The sequence below is a fragment of the Struthio camelus genome, chromosome 6 (genome assembly GCF_040807025.1).
Source record: "Struthio camelus isolate bStrCam1 chromosome 6, bStrCam1.hap1, whole genome shotgun sequence".
Taxonomy (NCBI): domain Eukaryota; kingdom Metazoa; phylum Chordata; class Aves; order Struthioniformes; family Struthionidae; genus Struthio; species Struthio camelus.
Window position 1 is genome coordinate 46,301,909 of NC_090947.1, and position 18,345 is coordinate 46,320,253.

Genomic DNA, 18,345 nt, shown 5'->3' on the forward strand with positions numbered 1-18,345 from the left:
CAGGTCAGTCACAACGACCTCTTTCAGGTAGGGACACCACACAGACTGAAACACCTGGGCTGGCACTAGGGCCTCCTCCTTCTACAAGTAGGACTCAAAGATAGGAATTGTCAACTACCATCGTCTAGACCTCATAGCACTTTATCTTTAGGAAGCCAAATAAGTTTTATCTCAGGTTGAGAGGGAAGTAAAAAAAAAAAAAACACAAAGAGGCAACTATGAAACCAGCATTTCACATCAGTAAAAATTTTGTGAGCTCAGAACCAAAAGGCTGCGAGTTAAAGATTAATAGTACTAGGGGGGAATACATTTTATTCACTGTGGAGCTTTCAACACACATGTTTTACTACCTACTCAGTTGAAGGAGACTTGAAAAAGTGAAATACCAAAAGACAGATGATAAAAAATTAGTTTAAAGTTTGAATGAATTCAGCAGAATTTTGTACTGCCAATCAATGAAAAATAATATCTGCCAGAGCTTTTGATTAGTGATACTTGTATAAATTAAAGAAAGTAATACTATAAAGAAAATAAGTCCTTTTATAAGTCCTTTTTTTTAATAAGTATATTCAGTGTCACTTTTTTTTTTTAATAAAAAAAGAGAAGCTGCAGGAGAAAGCCCCTTTTTTGGAACCAGCCTTTCAGGATAGTATTGTAAACTAATAAGATATGGTTATTGGTATTGTATATATTCCACTTACTAAGATTTACCAAACAGCATCAGAACGTAGTACAAAAAAATATATGACTATGTTCCTCACCAATATATTTAATTTCATAACTGCTGAATATATTTTAGATAGGAATTTAAAAGAATTTATATTTATTTAAAGTAGAACTTTGCCTTAATTGCATTTATTTAGCAAGTTTCCCTTTAAACTCTTTGCAATCCTGTCTGAATAAAGATCCTGAATCAGATCTTGTACAAGCCAAAGACACCATCTCATCAGGTCCCTTAGAGTCATTTACTCAGGAAAATCTTAAATCATTGCATTCTCTGCCTGCTGCATAGTTTCTGTACTCTTCAGCACTGACACCACCATTCCAAAGGCCACTCACAAGACTAATTGTGCAGACGAACGGGCAAAACTGGAGACACAATAAATGACCATGTTAGCATAGGTTAAGCATATAAAACCTTCTGTTATCCTTACACTGGATTTGCTGTTTCCTAAAAGCATTTAAGTAACACTACCGCTGGAGATGATCGCTTTCAAATTGATCAATTTTTGTCTTCTATTTTGTAACCTAACCCAAAGGAACCATTTCAGCTGAATGCGCGTCAGTGTCAATTTCTTCAAAAATTATTTTTGGTGAACCTGTTTTTTTTTTGAATCATGTAGCACTCAGTGAAACAGCTATATACTAAAAGCAGTTCTACTCTCACAACGAGTTATGACTCTGCAGTATGTCTGAATCAACATTTTACACTATTTTCAAACAACTAATAAGAAAAAGAGAAGCGACACATGCTCTGGACGGAGAGATTGGAGCCTTCTCAGGCATTCATGTTTAATTCCCAAGATTAAAAAAAAATGCTTAAAAAGTAGTTTCTTCCTAAAGATGACAGCTGACAGTTTGACATATACCCTCCTTCAGGGAAAGTATTTTTTCTCTGGGCAGTTCTTACTACTACAAATGTAAGTAATATCTGGACATCCTCCTAGATCTAAGAATAAAAATGTTTATTCCCCTTCACCGACAACTAGTTGCAATATAGAAGTATTTAAGCAGTCTAATGTAAAAATTCCCATTTCTCAACCATCCTATTAAAAATAATAAGTCCAACAGTTTAAATTCCATTGCGGCTTAATGGTGCATAATAGGCTGTATGGAAAAAACTTAAACTCATTATGAACAGGTATCTAAGAACTTTTCTGAAGGCAAACATATAGAGACTAAAATATTTTATTTTCTGCCTGCCACAAAAGAAGAAACAAACCATTTAACATACAGCTAGATGAGAACTAAGGTGAGCCAGTCTTCTCATGCGTTTGGGTTTGTTACTTAAGGAGCTATTTCATAGAAGTATTCCAAGTTTCCCGTACTGATTTGTAGGTAATGTTGAACACAAACAGAACCCCCCTACCCCACCACATTGTCATATACCACAAAAAACAAACAAAAAACAATCAGTTCTTCAGTGTTCTTTGTAACAGAGACTGATATAACCCAGGATATACATATTCATAGAGGACACACTGGGAAGCAACATACAAAGACACCCAATCACATTATCTCTACACGGTTACCTCAAGTTAACAGGACTTCCTAGCTTCAGTTCAGGACTGGTTTTTACCAGATCAGGTCTGACTGCTGTCAGAGCCATTCCCATTCCCCGGTTCCGTAGGTCTCCGAGTTTGCAGGACTGACCTATTCGGATTGCTATTGGCATGGTGTTACATAGCAGCTGGGCAATCTCGCCGGAATCTACAGTGCAAGGATGTATCAGGAGCCAGCCCAGGTCCAGCGGGAAGAGTGCTGAATGCAATCTTCTCCTAGGGCCAGAAGTGTGCCATGAAGGCGCTTGCATGGCACCACACACTATGAAGAGGTCCAACAGGACTTACCAGTTTACCCATCGTGCTACGTGAAAGATAAACTATTTCTTAAAGACATGTGCCTCCAGAGGCACATGAACAGCTGCATTTGTGCAGCACTGAACCTAAGCTAATAAACCAAGCCAAATCCAGCTCTGCTGACTATATTACTGGCAAAGGTAAACTGCAATCCAGATAAATTACACACAGGCAACTGACAGTTGACATGATAGAGCATTGTATGCAGCAGTTCTGCTTTTAAATGTGACCCAAAGAAGTAACACCTTGATTAGCAAGCTTACATCCTGCGTGTTTAAAATAAGATCTTGCTTGCTACTGTGAAAAAGTACATTTTTGTTCTTGTCTATGCAAAACCAAGATCCTTTTGGAAGAATTTTTTTTTTAATAAAGTCTCTTTTCAAAGCAGTGATATGATTTTAGCATTATGTTGAATAAAAAAATAGGGAAAAATTTTGATGGAAAGGAATAAGAAAGAAACAAAATATGATTTTGCTTTGAAGTACCTTTAGATTTTTGGTAGAAAACAACAAAAAACAATTTTTATTCTTGTAACTGTTTTTTCCACACAAGTTTCCATAACTACCCAGCTTTCACTTGCCTAGAGGTAGTTTAAAGCTAAACAAATTGCTATTGATCCATATATGAGTTGTTTATCTGATATCAAGTCTGATACCAAGTTGTCGGATTTCATTTATCCGTTATGTAGAGATATCTCAACATCAGTGAGTAAGTTTAATATTGCACCTAAAATACTTTACAATTTTTTACTCCTTTAGGTTGTCTTTTAGCCTTTTTCTATATTATCCAGTGTTTTATGACCCTCATCATTATATTAACTAAACAGTATTCTAGAATTAGCCATATCTAACTTATATCTTAATCCTTCCTACTCTTTCTTTACATTTTCTCTAATATTAGTTCTTTCTTCTACAAAGCTAAAACTCTGTCATAGTACGTTTGGCATATGCCTAATGAAAATGATGAATCGAAGAGCTACCAGCATTCACCCAGTTCTCACCCATATTTAGAGACTGGTCCTCACCTTTCATTTACTTTCCTGCTTTTACAGGAATTTCTCTTTTTTTATTCTAATTACCTTGCCCATCACTGAGTTAAGACTTTGGGTCTGTCACTACCTAGACTGTGTGTTTCCATTCCTGCAGTTATTAAAAGTCTCTGAAGGCAGATTTACAGAAGATACTATTATGCAAAACTGCATTACTGGATGGAGAAAATTTGGTATTTAATCTTCTTTCCAGTTTGACGGCACTGAGCTTTGCTTCTTTCACACTAATTTCTATTAGACACACTGTTGTGTCCACACAAAAGAAAAAATTTTCATTAAATTAATAATAAATAGACTACCTTTTTATTTACCCTTTGGGCCACAGCACAGCCATTTATCCCTTTCTAACTGCCTACCTCTGCATACACAATATGGCTATAAAACCCTTTTAATTTGCTTTTCAAGATCTAACTCAACTAGACTTTTGGAAGTATTCACTTCATATCTATATTTTTTGGCTTGCTTTCTTTCTTTCTGGATCAACCCCTTTTCCCATTCATTCCTCTAAGTTCTTCATACTCCCGATATCTTGAATGGGTTGTGTAACAAGTTCAGATAAATTTGTTCAAAGTACTCCACTATAAGCTTTTCCTGTCTTTTTGGGAAGCAGATTCTCTATATATTTTGCATCTCTGACTTAAAAAAAAATTCCACAGTTGGACATTAAAGTGTCCAAGTCAAAATAACACTAATTGATAAACTTGCTTATCTTTTACCCTCATGAACATAGTTACAGCAGGTTGTTATTCCTACTCATTCTCAGATTCCTTGAGGCTGCAAAAAGAAATATGATCATTATACTTAAAAAAACAAAATTCACATTAGAATTAAAAAATAACAACATACCTTTAACTGAATTTTAGTAGATGCCTTTTTTTCTTCAGTGGCAAGTTCATATAGATGTTTATAGTCAATAGGTTTGTACCTCTGGCTGCAAAGACCATGTCTCATAGGAACCACTAGATTTTCTAGTTATCAATAAAACAAAGTCATTTAAAATCTGGAGAAATACTTCAAGTATAAATCATAAAAAGAAAACATTAGATATAGAAATTAGAACCAATATATTTTAAACCCTAAAAGATTCTATGACAATAAGATTTGTAGTTGATGAATAAGAATTGAAAACAGCTGTAAGCTGGCAGAAATGACAGAAGAACCTTTATTCATTTGCTTATTTATGAAAAGTTCACTGGAAACCGTTATGTTTGCAAACACTAAATGTAAGCTTAAAGAAAATGCAGTTTAAATTGTTTTTTCTGGAATTTTAGTAAATTCCTATACAGAAATATATGCATTCCAATATATGCATTCCTATTTCACAAATTGGAAACCTGCTCCGACATTACAATCTACAGACCAAGCATTTTTCCCTACAAGCTATATAAATTACTACTTACATATAAACATAATGAGTTGCAGTGGAAAACAAGTTATTGCAGTTACATTTCTGATCAAATCTCCAACCATAAGGATAGCATAACTTTTCTATTGAACTTCCAGAGAAGCTCTAGGGAAAATGATGAATTTCCTTAAAACAAAAGCACTAAACTTCAAGGAAAACATCATAATTAGTTTCTGTTGCATACAGTCCAGGTTATAATGTTCACTTTCGGGACACCAATCATCAGTATTTGAAAGATTATGACAGTGTTGAAAGACTATTGTCCAAAAAACCCAAAGGAAATAGTTTTGCTGAAAAAAGCATTTGAAGTCAATAAAAATTTAACCAAGCTAGTCTTTAGTCATGAAGTATCTCTTGAATCTTTAAGAAGTTTTACCAAGGGACTGCCATACTTCCTAAACAATAATTTCCTTAAATTTACTGTGGAGTCCTACTTTGAGTTAATGTGCCTTTATTTCTTTTCTCCCTCTCCAGCCAACGATAAATTCCACCATTTCATGGTCACTTTAATCCAAGGCACATTATATATATACACTTAAAACTGGGTAGGGTGAGGACAGAAGACCAGCAGCCATATGAGAACAAATCAAGAAAATCTAGGCTGCAAAACCCGTCTGAACAAGATTGGTCAACAGAAAAGGAGAGAAACAAGCTTAAGGAAACCTCAGATATATAGATGAATAATATTAATCAATAGATTTTCCTGATTTGTTGGCCTGCAACAGACTCCCATTAAAACAGCACTTTGTTTGTCTTCCCCTCTAATCATAATCCAGTTTCCACAGGTATTCCCTTTGCAGTTTCTGCTCTCTGAACTCAAAAGCATATGTCTCCTACATAGAGGAAGACTGCCTTTTTTTTCATGCTTGTCAATCCTAAATAACATATGTTCTTCCACATTAATCTCATCATGTGAATTATCCCACCAAATCAGTGTTATGCCAGTGAGGCTGTAGTTTTGATCTTGTACTAAGAATTCGTTTTTATTCTCTATATACCTTACATGAAACATGTTCAGCAGACTGACCTGCAGATTTCCTCCCTTTTATCCCTCCTATAAGCCTAGCATAAATAGCCTCCTCTGCTATTTTTTAGACCTTTAGGTAACTTTGTTTATCTGTGGGCTTTTGTACCAGTCAATCCAAATTTAAGTCCTCATCCTTAAGTTAGCAAGATATTATGTGAAGATGGTTTTTCCCTTCTTCCCAAGGTGGATGACAGCATTGTCTGGCAGGCCATGGAACAACACTCCCTGTTCAAAGAAGCAGAAGTTCAGTAGCCAAACACTCTGAATAACCATTCACTCAGTTCTTCCACCTAAGCCTATTACTCCTCCATTACGGCTCCCAAAGCCTCATAATCAATTCTAGTCTGCAACGAATCATTTGTGGCAATAACATTAGTGTCCACATGCACGAGCAGCAGGGTATGGCAGGAGAGAGTCAGGCTGAGCTTCAGAATGATTCCATATCATTTCTAATTCAGGCTCCCTGTGGGCATTTCAGCTGGGAGAGAAGTCAAGTTAGCAGATGTATCCTGTCATATTAATTAGAAAAGAGTCAGTAGCTGCTACTAGTACTACTAAATGACATTAACTGCCGCTAGAAGTTGTTAACTACAAACTCTGTATTTCTTCTTTTGGAGTAGTACTTGTGAATCTCATGATCTTTGAAACACATGACGATACAAACTTTTATTTTCCACCAGAGAACCTTACTTACTTCCAGGATAGCATAGCATGATATAGGTGAGCAACAGAATGAAGGTGGGACACCATTGTCTTCCACAGGAGAAAGACCTAAATTCCTTCCTGCAGTCCCTATAGTAACTGATGCAGACCTAAGAACCTACTTGTTCTGTTTTTGGAGATGCATCCTAATGACAAAGTCCTCATACTACCTCCAGCTTTCAGTCTTGCCACTCCTCCTTCAGCTAAGGAATCAGAAGTTATTCCTAAATCACTTTGCTAGCATGAAGCTCTCACAGCAACCATATTTCTCTTTCCAGCCCTAGAAAGTATAGGCCATGCTCCCGAAAATCCAATCTAGAATTGTGGTATAAATGCCCCATGTCAGGAAGCCTATCCAGATACGGCATTCAAAATTGCAATATTCTGACCATTTGTGTTCTGCCTGCATCAGCACTCTCATCATTAAAGTATTCCACGAAATTAGTTTACTGTCCCCAATTGTCAGCTCTTGCTTACCACTAGCTTTTAAGCCCAGCTTTCTCTGTGCCAGCCAAACAAAAAAGTTTGCTGCAATGTGTGAATCGTTGCCTTACAGAATTGTTTCCAAAAGTCTCAGTTTTAATTGGGCAACACAACCTGATGTTATCTACACTCCTAAAAAATGTTTTATATAAAACTAATACATATAGTTACGTATAGAACTAAAGTAAGAGAAGGTAGCAATGCAACAGCTCTTCCTCAGGTCACACATCTTCACCAACCTAAAAACGCCCCTCCCATCTAAGAAAAAAAGTCAGAAGGGTAGGAAGACAGTTTCAGTTTCCAAATCTCTAACCCAAATTCATTTACTTTCATCTTTACTTTCCATTTGCTTTCTTTCCTTTAGCCTGAACCTCCTCCTGAATCTCCGCTGCTAATTTTTGTCTGTTTCATCTACTGAGGACTTTGTTTTGAGGAATCTTCTAAAGTCAATGTGGTTTACCCATGTGAGATTAAGCTCCAGAATTAGTATCTTAGCATACTGGATGCAAACTTTATTTTGTAAACTACAAGGTGCATCCAATACATTTATATAAAATATAAATATACATTTATAAATCACAGAATGATTGAGGCCAGAAGGGACCTCTGGAGACCATCTAGTCCAACCCCCCCCCCCCCCCCCCCACTCAAGCAGGGCCACCTAAAGCTCTTTGCCCAGGACCCTGTCCAGACAGTTTTGGAATATCTCTAAGGATGGAGACTCCACAACCTCTTTGGGCAACCTGTTCCAGGGCTCCATCACCCTCACAGGACAGAGGTTTTTCCTCCTGTTCAGACAGAACTTCCTGTGTTTCAGTTTGTGCCCGTTGCCTCTTGTCCTGTTGCTGGGCCCCACTGACAAGAGTCTGGGCCCATCCTCTTGATACCCTCCCTTCAGATACTTATATACATTGAACAGATCCCCCCTCATTCTTCTCCAGGCTGAACAGGCCCAGCTCTCAGCCTTTCCTCATATGAGGAAATATATATATATATATATATATATGCATGAATGAATATACCCACAAATATATATATATGGATAAAAAATATAAAATATTACTATCGACAGACAAGATAGTATTTTAAAAGGCCTTTTAAAGATTTTTCTATAGCAAACACTGATTGAAGCCTGAGATACATTTATAATGTTGAATAAAATACTTGAACTTTTGCACCAGTACTGTAAGGCTTCAGTGCACAGATCACCAGGAACTTCATATATAAGCTAGGGAGTTTAAGGGGATAAGGAATGCCTATGGAATCAGGCCTTTTCTTTCCAATCTCTTTCAGGTACATTCAATAGCAAAACTTGCCATTAGAGATTAGTAGAAACTTTTTTTTTCCCCATTCACTATTAAAAATAAAATATCTGGAAGTGATATTTCTGATACATGGTTTTGCAGAGGGGTCCACATAAAATGCTAAGGTAATCCTGCAAAATTCTCTCCTAAGAATTCTCATTTGCTGTATGTATGCCTGCAGAAAGTTTGACAAAATGACCCCAGATGACACCTCATCATGAAAAGATTTGTCATGTCAAGAGTTAGTATGCTATAGCAGCCTCCACACGCAGGTATTAATTCCACATAGTATTTTATAAATAGTTTTATTCTAGGTTGTGACGAATAATTAAATCTGACCATAACAGCATACATACCTACATTACTAATCCTATGAGCTGTAAATGTTCCATGGCCCATTTCACCCATTTCTTCAATAGCTGTAGAGAAATAAACAGATCTTAAAAATACCAACACTATTTGTAATCTAAAAACACATACACAATAAATATGTATTGTTTTCCAAGGAGATAGGACACATTATCTCACAGAAAATGTCCAGTAATTAGACAGAAATTGAACAAGTTTATCTTTCATTTTAATAAAAGTTTCACTTTTTTTTTTGGTACCAACATAAATCTCTTACACTGTTTTCTATTTCTTAACCGCTAAATAAAGTATTCTTTCTTAGATGAATCTGTAATGCTGTTACACAGGAGAGCATCTGTTCCTTGCTTTGTGCTTTTCAGAATTTAACTACCATATTGGCCCAAATGTAAGGTTAAGTTTTTGAGTGTTTTTGGCTTTGTTCGGTTTTTGTTTGTTTCACTGTTATACTGTTTTGTTTGTTTGTTACACTTCAGCTACACTGAAGGTTGTCGTTGGATCATAGAGACTGAAATTAAAGGTACATAAAAGAGAATACAACAATACATGAGAAAGTTCATTTCCCTCTTGAAAGGTAAATATGTATTCTGCATTCTTAAAGCTGCCTGTAAATAAATTCACACTTTTATCCTCCCCTCAAAGGTTAAAAAAAAATTGTTGATCCTATTTTTCTCTACTTAAAGCAGTTATTTGGTTTTAAGTTGTAGCTATATAACATGGCTGCATTCATCCAGACAAATGAGGTAATTTTCCATATCTGCAGCAACTTTGGCCTATTTGTCTTGATCAAGTTTAATCTATACATCAATTTTCCACTTGTATATACACTTCAGTAGGATTTTTTTTAAAACATTAGTAGAGCAGTACAAAATATACAATTTACCTCAAAGCATTTTCTAACTTCCCTCTTTTCACAAGGTTAGTCCTTAGAAAGAGCATTTAAGCCTCCATCATCAATTTTACAGTCCATTTTCATCACTATTATAGTGGAGCTACTTTTTATTAATATGGGCAAACTGCTTTGAGAAAGCATTCTTACAGCATATGGTTTTGAAGCAGTAGTTTGAGAAAATCTCAACTGATCTCGCTCTGCACAGTCAAGCAGAGAAACTATGATTCAGCAGATTCAAAGAACATAAATCTACTTCTATTTTCATTCTTACAAACATAAGCCATGGAAAATTATACGTAGCAGATATATTGCTTACTTCAACTTGCATCTTTATTCCACAAGAAGTACTCCAAGTAGTGAGGCAGTTAGTTTAATTTTTAAAAAAAGCCACTGGATTTTGAAATTCAATATATTTGACAGTGACTTTCAGCACTTTGTTCCCTTTGCTGTTGAAAGGGCCATTAGAATTTTTGCAGGTAAATGTATGATGCATTTTATAACCTTAACCGAATAATTTCCACTGTGTTAATGCTCTCATTAAGTTCTGAGATCTGTTAGTATTTCTCCCAGTTGTGCAATCAGTATTAAAATCAAATAGAAATCAATTTACAGTGAGATATAAGATGAATTTAATTAACAGCTGTGGATTAACTCTGGGAGTGCTTGCTCAGCCTCTACCGTGCAAGCCTCCTAGCAGCTTCAGTTAAAATTTTGCACTGAATGAAGACTACAGCTTACAACCCTGGACTTAACATTTCATGACAAAAATGATTAATTTTTAAAGCTTTGCCACTGCCAGAACTGCTAGACAAAACTAATGAGTAAACTATTCCTGATATTTCAGAATCTGCCTGATTTTTTTTCCATATACTTATGGTTTTTGCATCTAAAGTATCTAAGGACTATGTCTCCGTTCCAACAAGACTTCTGTGCCTTTAAAAGCCACCTTCAGAAATTACAGTGGAATAACTTCAGTTCATATACTACTTCTCTGAAGTAAAATAATTCAGTAATTAATATCCTTTATAATAAGAGTAGTTTGGTTTTGCTTGCTGAGATATTCACATCATTTTTTTCCTTTGGGATAGGCTTGTTTTTGTGAGGACTTTTAGCAAGCAGTTTATTAAAATCCATAAAATGTACCTTGAATTAAACAGATCATCCAGGAATTTGGTCAATCCATTTAATATTTATGGCCAAAAAGATTAAGGAAAAGGTTCAAAAAGGGTGACATTTTACCATTTAAAGTTTTAAACTACTCTTCAGAATACAGCCAAAAGGAATTTGGGTACCATTCACAAAAGAGAGAAGGAACTTCCCTTCCTCTTAAATGCTGTATCTGAGGGTTTTGGGATGAAGGGTGAAGGAGGGAAACTTAGCTTTCTAATCCCCTTTTTGAGGGGTTTCCTAAGCACTCCACTGTAGGGATTGCCACATGCTGTATGACTGTCCTATCCATAGGTATTAACAGATAATCTCTTTTGAAGGTTTTTGAATAACGCCTACTCCTCAGATCCAAGAATCCAAAACTAAAATGAGATAAGTGTCATTCAAGTGTTTAATCCAAAACATTTCATCAAATTATTCAAATTAAAAAAAAAGGGGGGGGGGAGGCGGGTTAAAAACTTCCCTCCCCCACCTTTGCTCTTAGCCCCAGGGTAGTCAGTGTTTAAAGCAAAGGAACTCCAGAAGCACCCCAGGACAATGGTATTATGAGACATTGACTTTGTCTACGGTGCCCCATAAAGCTTTGATCCAAAGCAGCTAGGGCATGCAATGCTTTGCTTACGGACAATAAGCGGTACCTATAAAGCTGTTAATGCTTTATGTCCTTCCAGGGAAACGCCTGCCCTAATATTGCTGGAATATGCGGTGGCAGCCAGGCCAACATGACCGTGCTCCAACATTGCAGACTGAAACAGGCTTGAGTCCAAGCTAACGGACAGCACAAGCAAAGGCCATTCTCCTCTTCATCCTGTATTCTGCAACATGCTCCAAAGCCTGTGGTTAAGTGAAAGTTTTTGTCCAGGTACTTTAGATGCAATGAAGTTTAAGCTCAGATTTCTTCTCAGAAGCAAGCAAACAGACTGAAATCGGGACTGGCTCAGGTATCTAAGAGCACTGAACAGACGTTAAGCTATACCCTCTTTGAACAATGTGCGAGTGAAAGGACTGGTCAGGATTTGTAACTAATGGCAAAATCAGATTGATAACTTCCTACAAATGAAGCAACTTCCACCTCCACCTACGCCAAAGGATGGCGTTTTTGCCACGGATACTATCACCACAGAGTCCACAGTCTGGAGACTTAAGTAGCAGGGGAAGAGCAAAGGAGTGGTTTAGCTAGAGAACTAAGAATTAGATGACTTAGCAGATTTTAGTTATTACAAGATATGGAGGGAAGCTCTAAAAGAAGTTAAAAAAAAATGTTGCATTAGGGAGCTCTGCCAGTGAGTATCGTGCGTTTTACAATTGCACAGATGGATGCAAACTACCTTTTCTAAGTATCAGCAACCCATATTCGTGTTTGACAGAATGAGCAGGCTTTTCCACAACGAAAGCCATAGTTTTCATCCCCACTGTGATTTCCAAGCTGATTATTCTCCTGCCTCCCCCATCAATTCAGAGTATGTATTCCAGCTCTGTTGTACCTGGTCAAAATATAACAGCACAGGATTTAAAAATAAAGAGAGGTCAGTCAGGAATTACAGCTGCAAATAAAAACAAATGGGATACCAGCTAACAATTTCATTACTGCATCAAATCTTTAGTAGAGTTAAGATTTTATTGGGTTAAATTAAAAAAAAATCATGCTACAGAGATATTTCAAAATGCCAAGTGATATGAAGGCAGGACAACACATTTACCTTTAGAAAAATAACTGCACAAGGAGCTAACCACCTAGTCTCTCACCAAAACTAGAAAGAGATTATGTCCTTTTGCTATAGACAAGTCAGCCTTCCTTCGGCCTGCTTGTTTTGGTGTATTACTATCCTATCCTACTTCCACAGACAAACTCAGAAAGAGTGACGACTCTCCTCCAGCCCTATGTAAAGACTAAAGTTGCTGACTGATGAAAAATAGGGAGTACTTGAAAACTTTAAGCAGGCTGGATCCATTGCACCCACATCTCTACATAACACTACAAAACCCTTTCATTACTGTTCTGTGTCTAGCTGCTGCCCCACTTTCATGTATTATACAGATTGGAACACATCACCCTCATCTGGGTCTGTTTGGTCAGAAACAATGAGCTTCTTCCAACAGAAGAAACACTGTCTTTTTTTGAAAAATAACTATAGACACCAGTAAGATTAGTAGCAACCTGGCTACCTCTTTGTTTGTTTTCTCTCCCGTTTGGCCAATATCCAACAGTCAATACCTCTCCTTGCTACTAACATGCTTCTGATATAATGTTAGCATTTTAACAAAACGTCACACATTTGTATTAGCTTCCATTCCTCTCAAAAGGAGTCAGGAGAGTACATCTGAGGGAACAGAACTGATGGAAAACAAACAAAAAATTTCTGGCCTTTTTTTCTGTAAATTTAGGGCTACTGTGCTTGATTAAATAAGAGCTTATTCCCTTCCAGGCTATGTGTTTCTGTTTTCTGCAGTGATGTCATACCTCTGCATTTGATCTCAACTTTTTAATGGAAATTATTTTCCGGTAGCACAAACTCAACATTATGACTTCTCTAAAACCCTGAGAATGAAGATGGCATTGGAAAGAGCAAGATTTGTTTAAACCCATATTTTGTCTTCAGTAACTAGAAAATGTACCAAGCCAAATGATAAAAGCAGCACAAGTTAAATTTACTTCTACTTTAATATTGATGCATATAAAAACCTTTCCAGTACCATAAAAGTTTATCTAAACCGGAATTCAGACGTACTGCTTCAAGGCTTTGTTCAAATCTCAATACAACCTCTAGGCTAGAAGCCCAGATGCATCTTAAAGACAAAAAGTACACAAGATGAAACAGATGTGGCACAGAGGCCTTTAGAACATAGCAGTCTTCAGAAATACAATTTTCTAAGTCAGCCATATCTACAGCCAGCCATGAATAACCCTTCTAGTAAAAGCATAGGGTTACCAATACACTGTTTCTGCTCCTGTACTTCACTATAATTCAGAACTCTTTTTTAGGTAATGACTAATATGACCTGTTGAATGCAGGATTATGCCCCCAGTTCACCACACACTTAAATGCATTCTTATCTTAATGTAACACATTTGGGCATGGGGCATGACTGAAATTCTTAAATTTGGAGACACCAAGAATTAAGGCAAGATCCTATTTGCTTTCATATAAATAGAAGTTAAACTTGACAAGTGTTAGTCAGCATTTCTGGAACAAGCAAAGGCTGCACAGCCTATCCTGCACGCTCTGTTACATGTTGCTGTTGGTGGTGACTCACACACAGCTGAAGTCCCAGTTCCACAAGCATGAGCAATTTATTCATACAAGTACTCCGAATGAGTGTAACCATTAACTTTAAAGGACCTTAGATTTCACTGCCTCAATTCAACGCATCATTTACATGCCTACATCTCTGCAGATCAGGCAATGAGTTTGTCAATTTTCTCTCAGATAAATTGCTGTTATCAACAGAAGAACAAAATTTCTGGGGAGAGGTGGGAAGGTGCTTAATCAGCTGGACATGCTGTCTAAAATTTTCTGAGCGTGATTTAAATCAGTCAAATAAGTAAACATAGAATCAGTAATAAAAAGCCATGTCAACTTTACACAAAACACAATTTTAACAACGTAGTTACTAACAGTGTAATATACGCTGATATTTTGTGCAAATGAAAGTTGCTTAACTTCACAATAGCAAGTGTTACAGTTCTGTTGGTGTCTCAAGTAAATTAGTAGTAGCTATATATATATTCAAATATAAAAACCAGAGATGAATCACTGAGCACATTTAAAATTACTAATAAAACATCAATGGGAACTTTGACTACAGATTTGGACAGAGGGGTTCTCTCCCCCCGCCCTGAAGTTGTCAGGAACAAGTCCCTTGTTTTCAGTGTCCCCTCTTTTGAATGCCTTCAGATTTCTTAGATATTCTGTGGAAATTGCTAGATTCTAGATTCTGAAGTTTAAAGGAAAAGTTATTTGCTTGACTACTGCAAGTTTCCATTCAAAGGAAAGGAATTAACATGCAGTTGTTAAAACTCTGTGATCCTAATTATTCTTATGGAAAAGGAACAGAGAATCACTCTCAGTTGTATGGCAGGGAGTAAACAACAAGCAAACAACTTTATCCCTTAATCACATCCATTCTCTTCCGCTACTTCAACTAACTATCTGCAAATGACACCCATTTACAACATTTTAATCTTAAAGTGTTACCAGCAGTCAAACATCCGATCCTCAGGAAAGGAAACGTGCAGTACAATAGTTTTATCATCCAGCATCAAAACAGTTGTTAGAGAAGTCCTATAGCCTGAGTATCATTTAAATTTTTGTTCTTTAAAGAAAGAATTATGGATCTGTTTGAAATAACAAAGTTGAGTATCAAAACTGCATATTCACAAAAAGAGACAAGGCCCTTTTTGCCTATGATAATCTCATTACTTCCTCATTAAGTAAAACTTAATCCAAAATAGAAAGATCAAGTTACATAACATTTAGAATTACCAGCTTCATGGAATACTCTTGTCACATTGCAAGGAAGACAAAAAAAATAAACAAACAAACACCCCTCACTCATCTGAAAATCCACACATTTCAATAGGACTACTATTTTCCTTCCATTTCTTTGAATATTTTAAGTGGCATAACCAAGATAAAATAAATTAAAAAACCCACTTCATACAGAAAAAATTGCAACAATCAAATAAAAGAAAGAAAGGAAGTCAATTTATAACAAAATGACAGAGGATATGAAAAAGGTAGGAACTGAAGTTAGTCATGTCTGCCAATGAATACTGACTCGAGTGAGTCAGCTGGCACTTTGTTCTGTTGTGGGGTTTTTTGTTTGTTTTTTGAACAAGATCCATACAAGCTGGGTTCACTGACCAGACCTATGGTCCATGCATTTCCAAGTTAGCCAGCTGCAGACAGCACAGCTGCCAGTTTCAGAGTTTAATGGAAAGAGATGGTGAAAGGAAAAAATGGTCTTACAAATCACGATTTCAGCAGTTTACTCCTGGCACATTGCTGGGCAATCCTGGACAAAGTTCTGCTTTGCTGATTCAAAGGCAAAAATCCCAAGGCCTCATTGACTTTTTGAGTTGAACATTAGAAGTTTGCAAAGTTTATTAAATAATATACTTAAAAAAAAAAAGTTCCATCTAGCTTCCTATTCATTGCTTTAACATAAAAAATAAGTTAAAAATAAGCAATATGTTTCAATATATTCATTTAAGGTTTTACTATAGGACATTAACCTGAGTTCTACATTATAGCATCCTACAATTTTCTCCTTTATTAAAGAAATAAAAAAGGTATGATAAATTGACCTTTAATTGTCTGACTCAAAGCATACCTGCTTATTCACTAGCCTACATGGAAACTAGGTTTTTTGTAATGGTGCACTGAACAACTTATCACACTGCTGCTCTGGCATCCATCAGATAAAATGCTTAAATCTGCATTATTCATTTAGCACAAGAGAAATAAAGACAGTGTAATAGAAAGCTGAGGTAGAAACAATGTTTCCTGCATTACAGAAAGTATCTTGGCTTTGCCTTGATACTTTCTTTCTAATAACGTAAAATAAAGCCGAAGCATAGTTTCAGACCCTATCAAAAAATTGGTACAAGTGGCACAAAATATTGCAATTTAATCATCTCTTAAAGCCCACCAGTTTGGAACCAAGCATTTCAACCATCCACATAAAACTGACATTATACTCTCTAAGCTAGAAAAGGTCTGATTTATATGAACAAGGAGACTAGATAACTATACAGAAAAGTACTAAGGTAAGTGATTTCCTGCTTAGGGTTTATTTGCTTTAGAGCACTAATGAAATCATGCTACAGGTCCCAATTTGACCTGCTTTCTAATGCCTAAAATGAATCAGAGAAACTCATTTTGCTTCTACATAACTGAAACATTTAACTTGGTGGTAAAATAAATAAAGCAATCATTTTGGTAGCTCAAGAAAAAAAAAAGTCTTGGCACTCTCTACAACAGGGGGCTCCCAGACGTGCTCAAGGCACAGCACTGTAGATTAAACCTGTATTAAAATACCGCGCAGAGTTGCCAATTCAGACGTTGTTGTTACGATATTTCCAGAAAAAAGTCATATTATGCATTTTGGAATGGTCGGTATGGCTAAGAGGAAAAAAAAAACTGTCTATTTTTATATAAAAGTTTTAGCGCCATTCTTCCTTCCATGCATTTAAATTTTCTCTTGAAGACTCTTGCTCTGCAAAATAACGGCCATTCTAGTCCAGCTGCATGTGTAAGCTTATGCTTTGTTTTGGTGTGCTTTTTGTAAACTGAGGTCAGTATTTGTTTACTACAAAATTCTTGATACTATACAAGTACACAAGAGGAAGTGATTCTAAAAGAACTAGTGTACATAAAAAATAAAAATAAGTGACTTCATGCACAAATCCTGCATTCTACTCTGAAATACCACATAATCCAATGATTCAGCCCTTCCTAACGGGCCCCACTCATGGCTGCTTTTTAGCTTTTATGCCAATTTCACCAGTAACAAGACAGCAATGTTAAGGAAGCAAAAGAGCAAACTGGAGGCTCTTGTGGAGGTTATACCTCATGTCCTCATAAGGTCAGAAACATGAGGCTGCTACTGAAACAGAGGACTACCAGCACCTATAAGAACAAGGAAGTCTGGCTGCCTGAAGCATCAGATTGTGCTGTGACTTCTACCACAGGAGTTGGTAAAAAGGGAGAAGAGGAGCAGGAAGCAGCTCAGTTAATTATGCAGCTCACAGTCTGGGGACAGACCACTCTGCAAGGTAATAGTGAACCAATGCCAGCAGAAGGCTTGGCCCTCAAGTAACTCACTTTGGATAAATTGATGGTGAAGCACTCTAGATTAATGATGGCAGCAGGCTACCAGATGACAACCCTGATACGGCCTTCCATATGTATGTAGCCTGACCATGTATTCCTTCAAAGAAGCATCTTAAAGTTGTGGCATAGCAATACAGCAAACTGATGGCACATCTCTACCTAAGAGAGGTCCCTCTTAGGCCTGGTATGGAAAGAATCTACAGCTACATGTTGTGCATAATGCTTGATTGCCACCCTCAGTAGCAATATGTTTCTCTTCTTTCCAGGGACAAACTCCCTTCTCAAAAATGGCTTTCCTATCAAGAGGACCTGAATACAAGAATGCCTCCTCCCCTCACAGGCAGGAGTTACCACTTGTAGGCTTGTTGCAGGCATATTTCTTTACCCTTTAATACACAGTGCTTGATCATCTGTAACTTGCAGAATCAAACAGGCAATGGTCTCATCATACATAGTAGTTGCAAGTAGCCCTAGTCAAGTTGTAACGTCACAGGCAATCTGCTCTTATAGAAAGTAAACATAGGCCTCCTTTTCTG

The 18,345-nt window shown here is 36.7% G+C and overlaps 1 protein-coding gene across 2 annotated transcripts in view; it reads right to left on the bottom strand.

Annotated features, from left to right (window-relative positions):
* CCDC148 (coiled-coil domain containing 148) overlaps positions 1-18,345 on the bottom strand; it is an 81,880-nt gene that overhangs the window by 56,769 nt on the left and 6,766 nt on the right. For both annotated transcript variants that reach the window (XM_068949448.1, XM_068949449.1), the window contains 3 exons: positions 12,302-12,457; positions 8,905-8,967; positions 4,474-4,595 (listed from right to left, as the gene is read on the bottom strand). In XM_068949448.1, coding sequence (XP_068805549.1) covers positions 4,474-4,595; positions 8,905-8,967; positions 12,302-12,380 — 264 coding nt within the window. In that variant the 5' untranslated portion in view covers positions 12,381-12,457. The remainder of the gene's footprint in view (positions 1-4,473; positions 4,596-8,904; positions 8,968-12,301; positions 12,458-18,345) is intronic.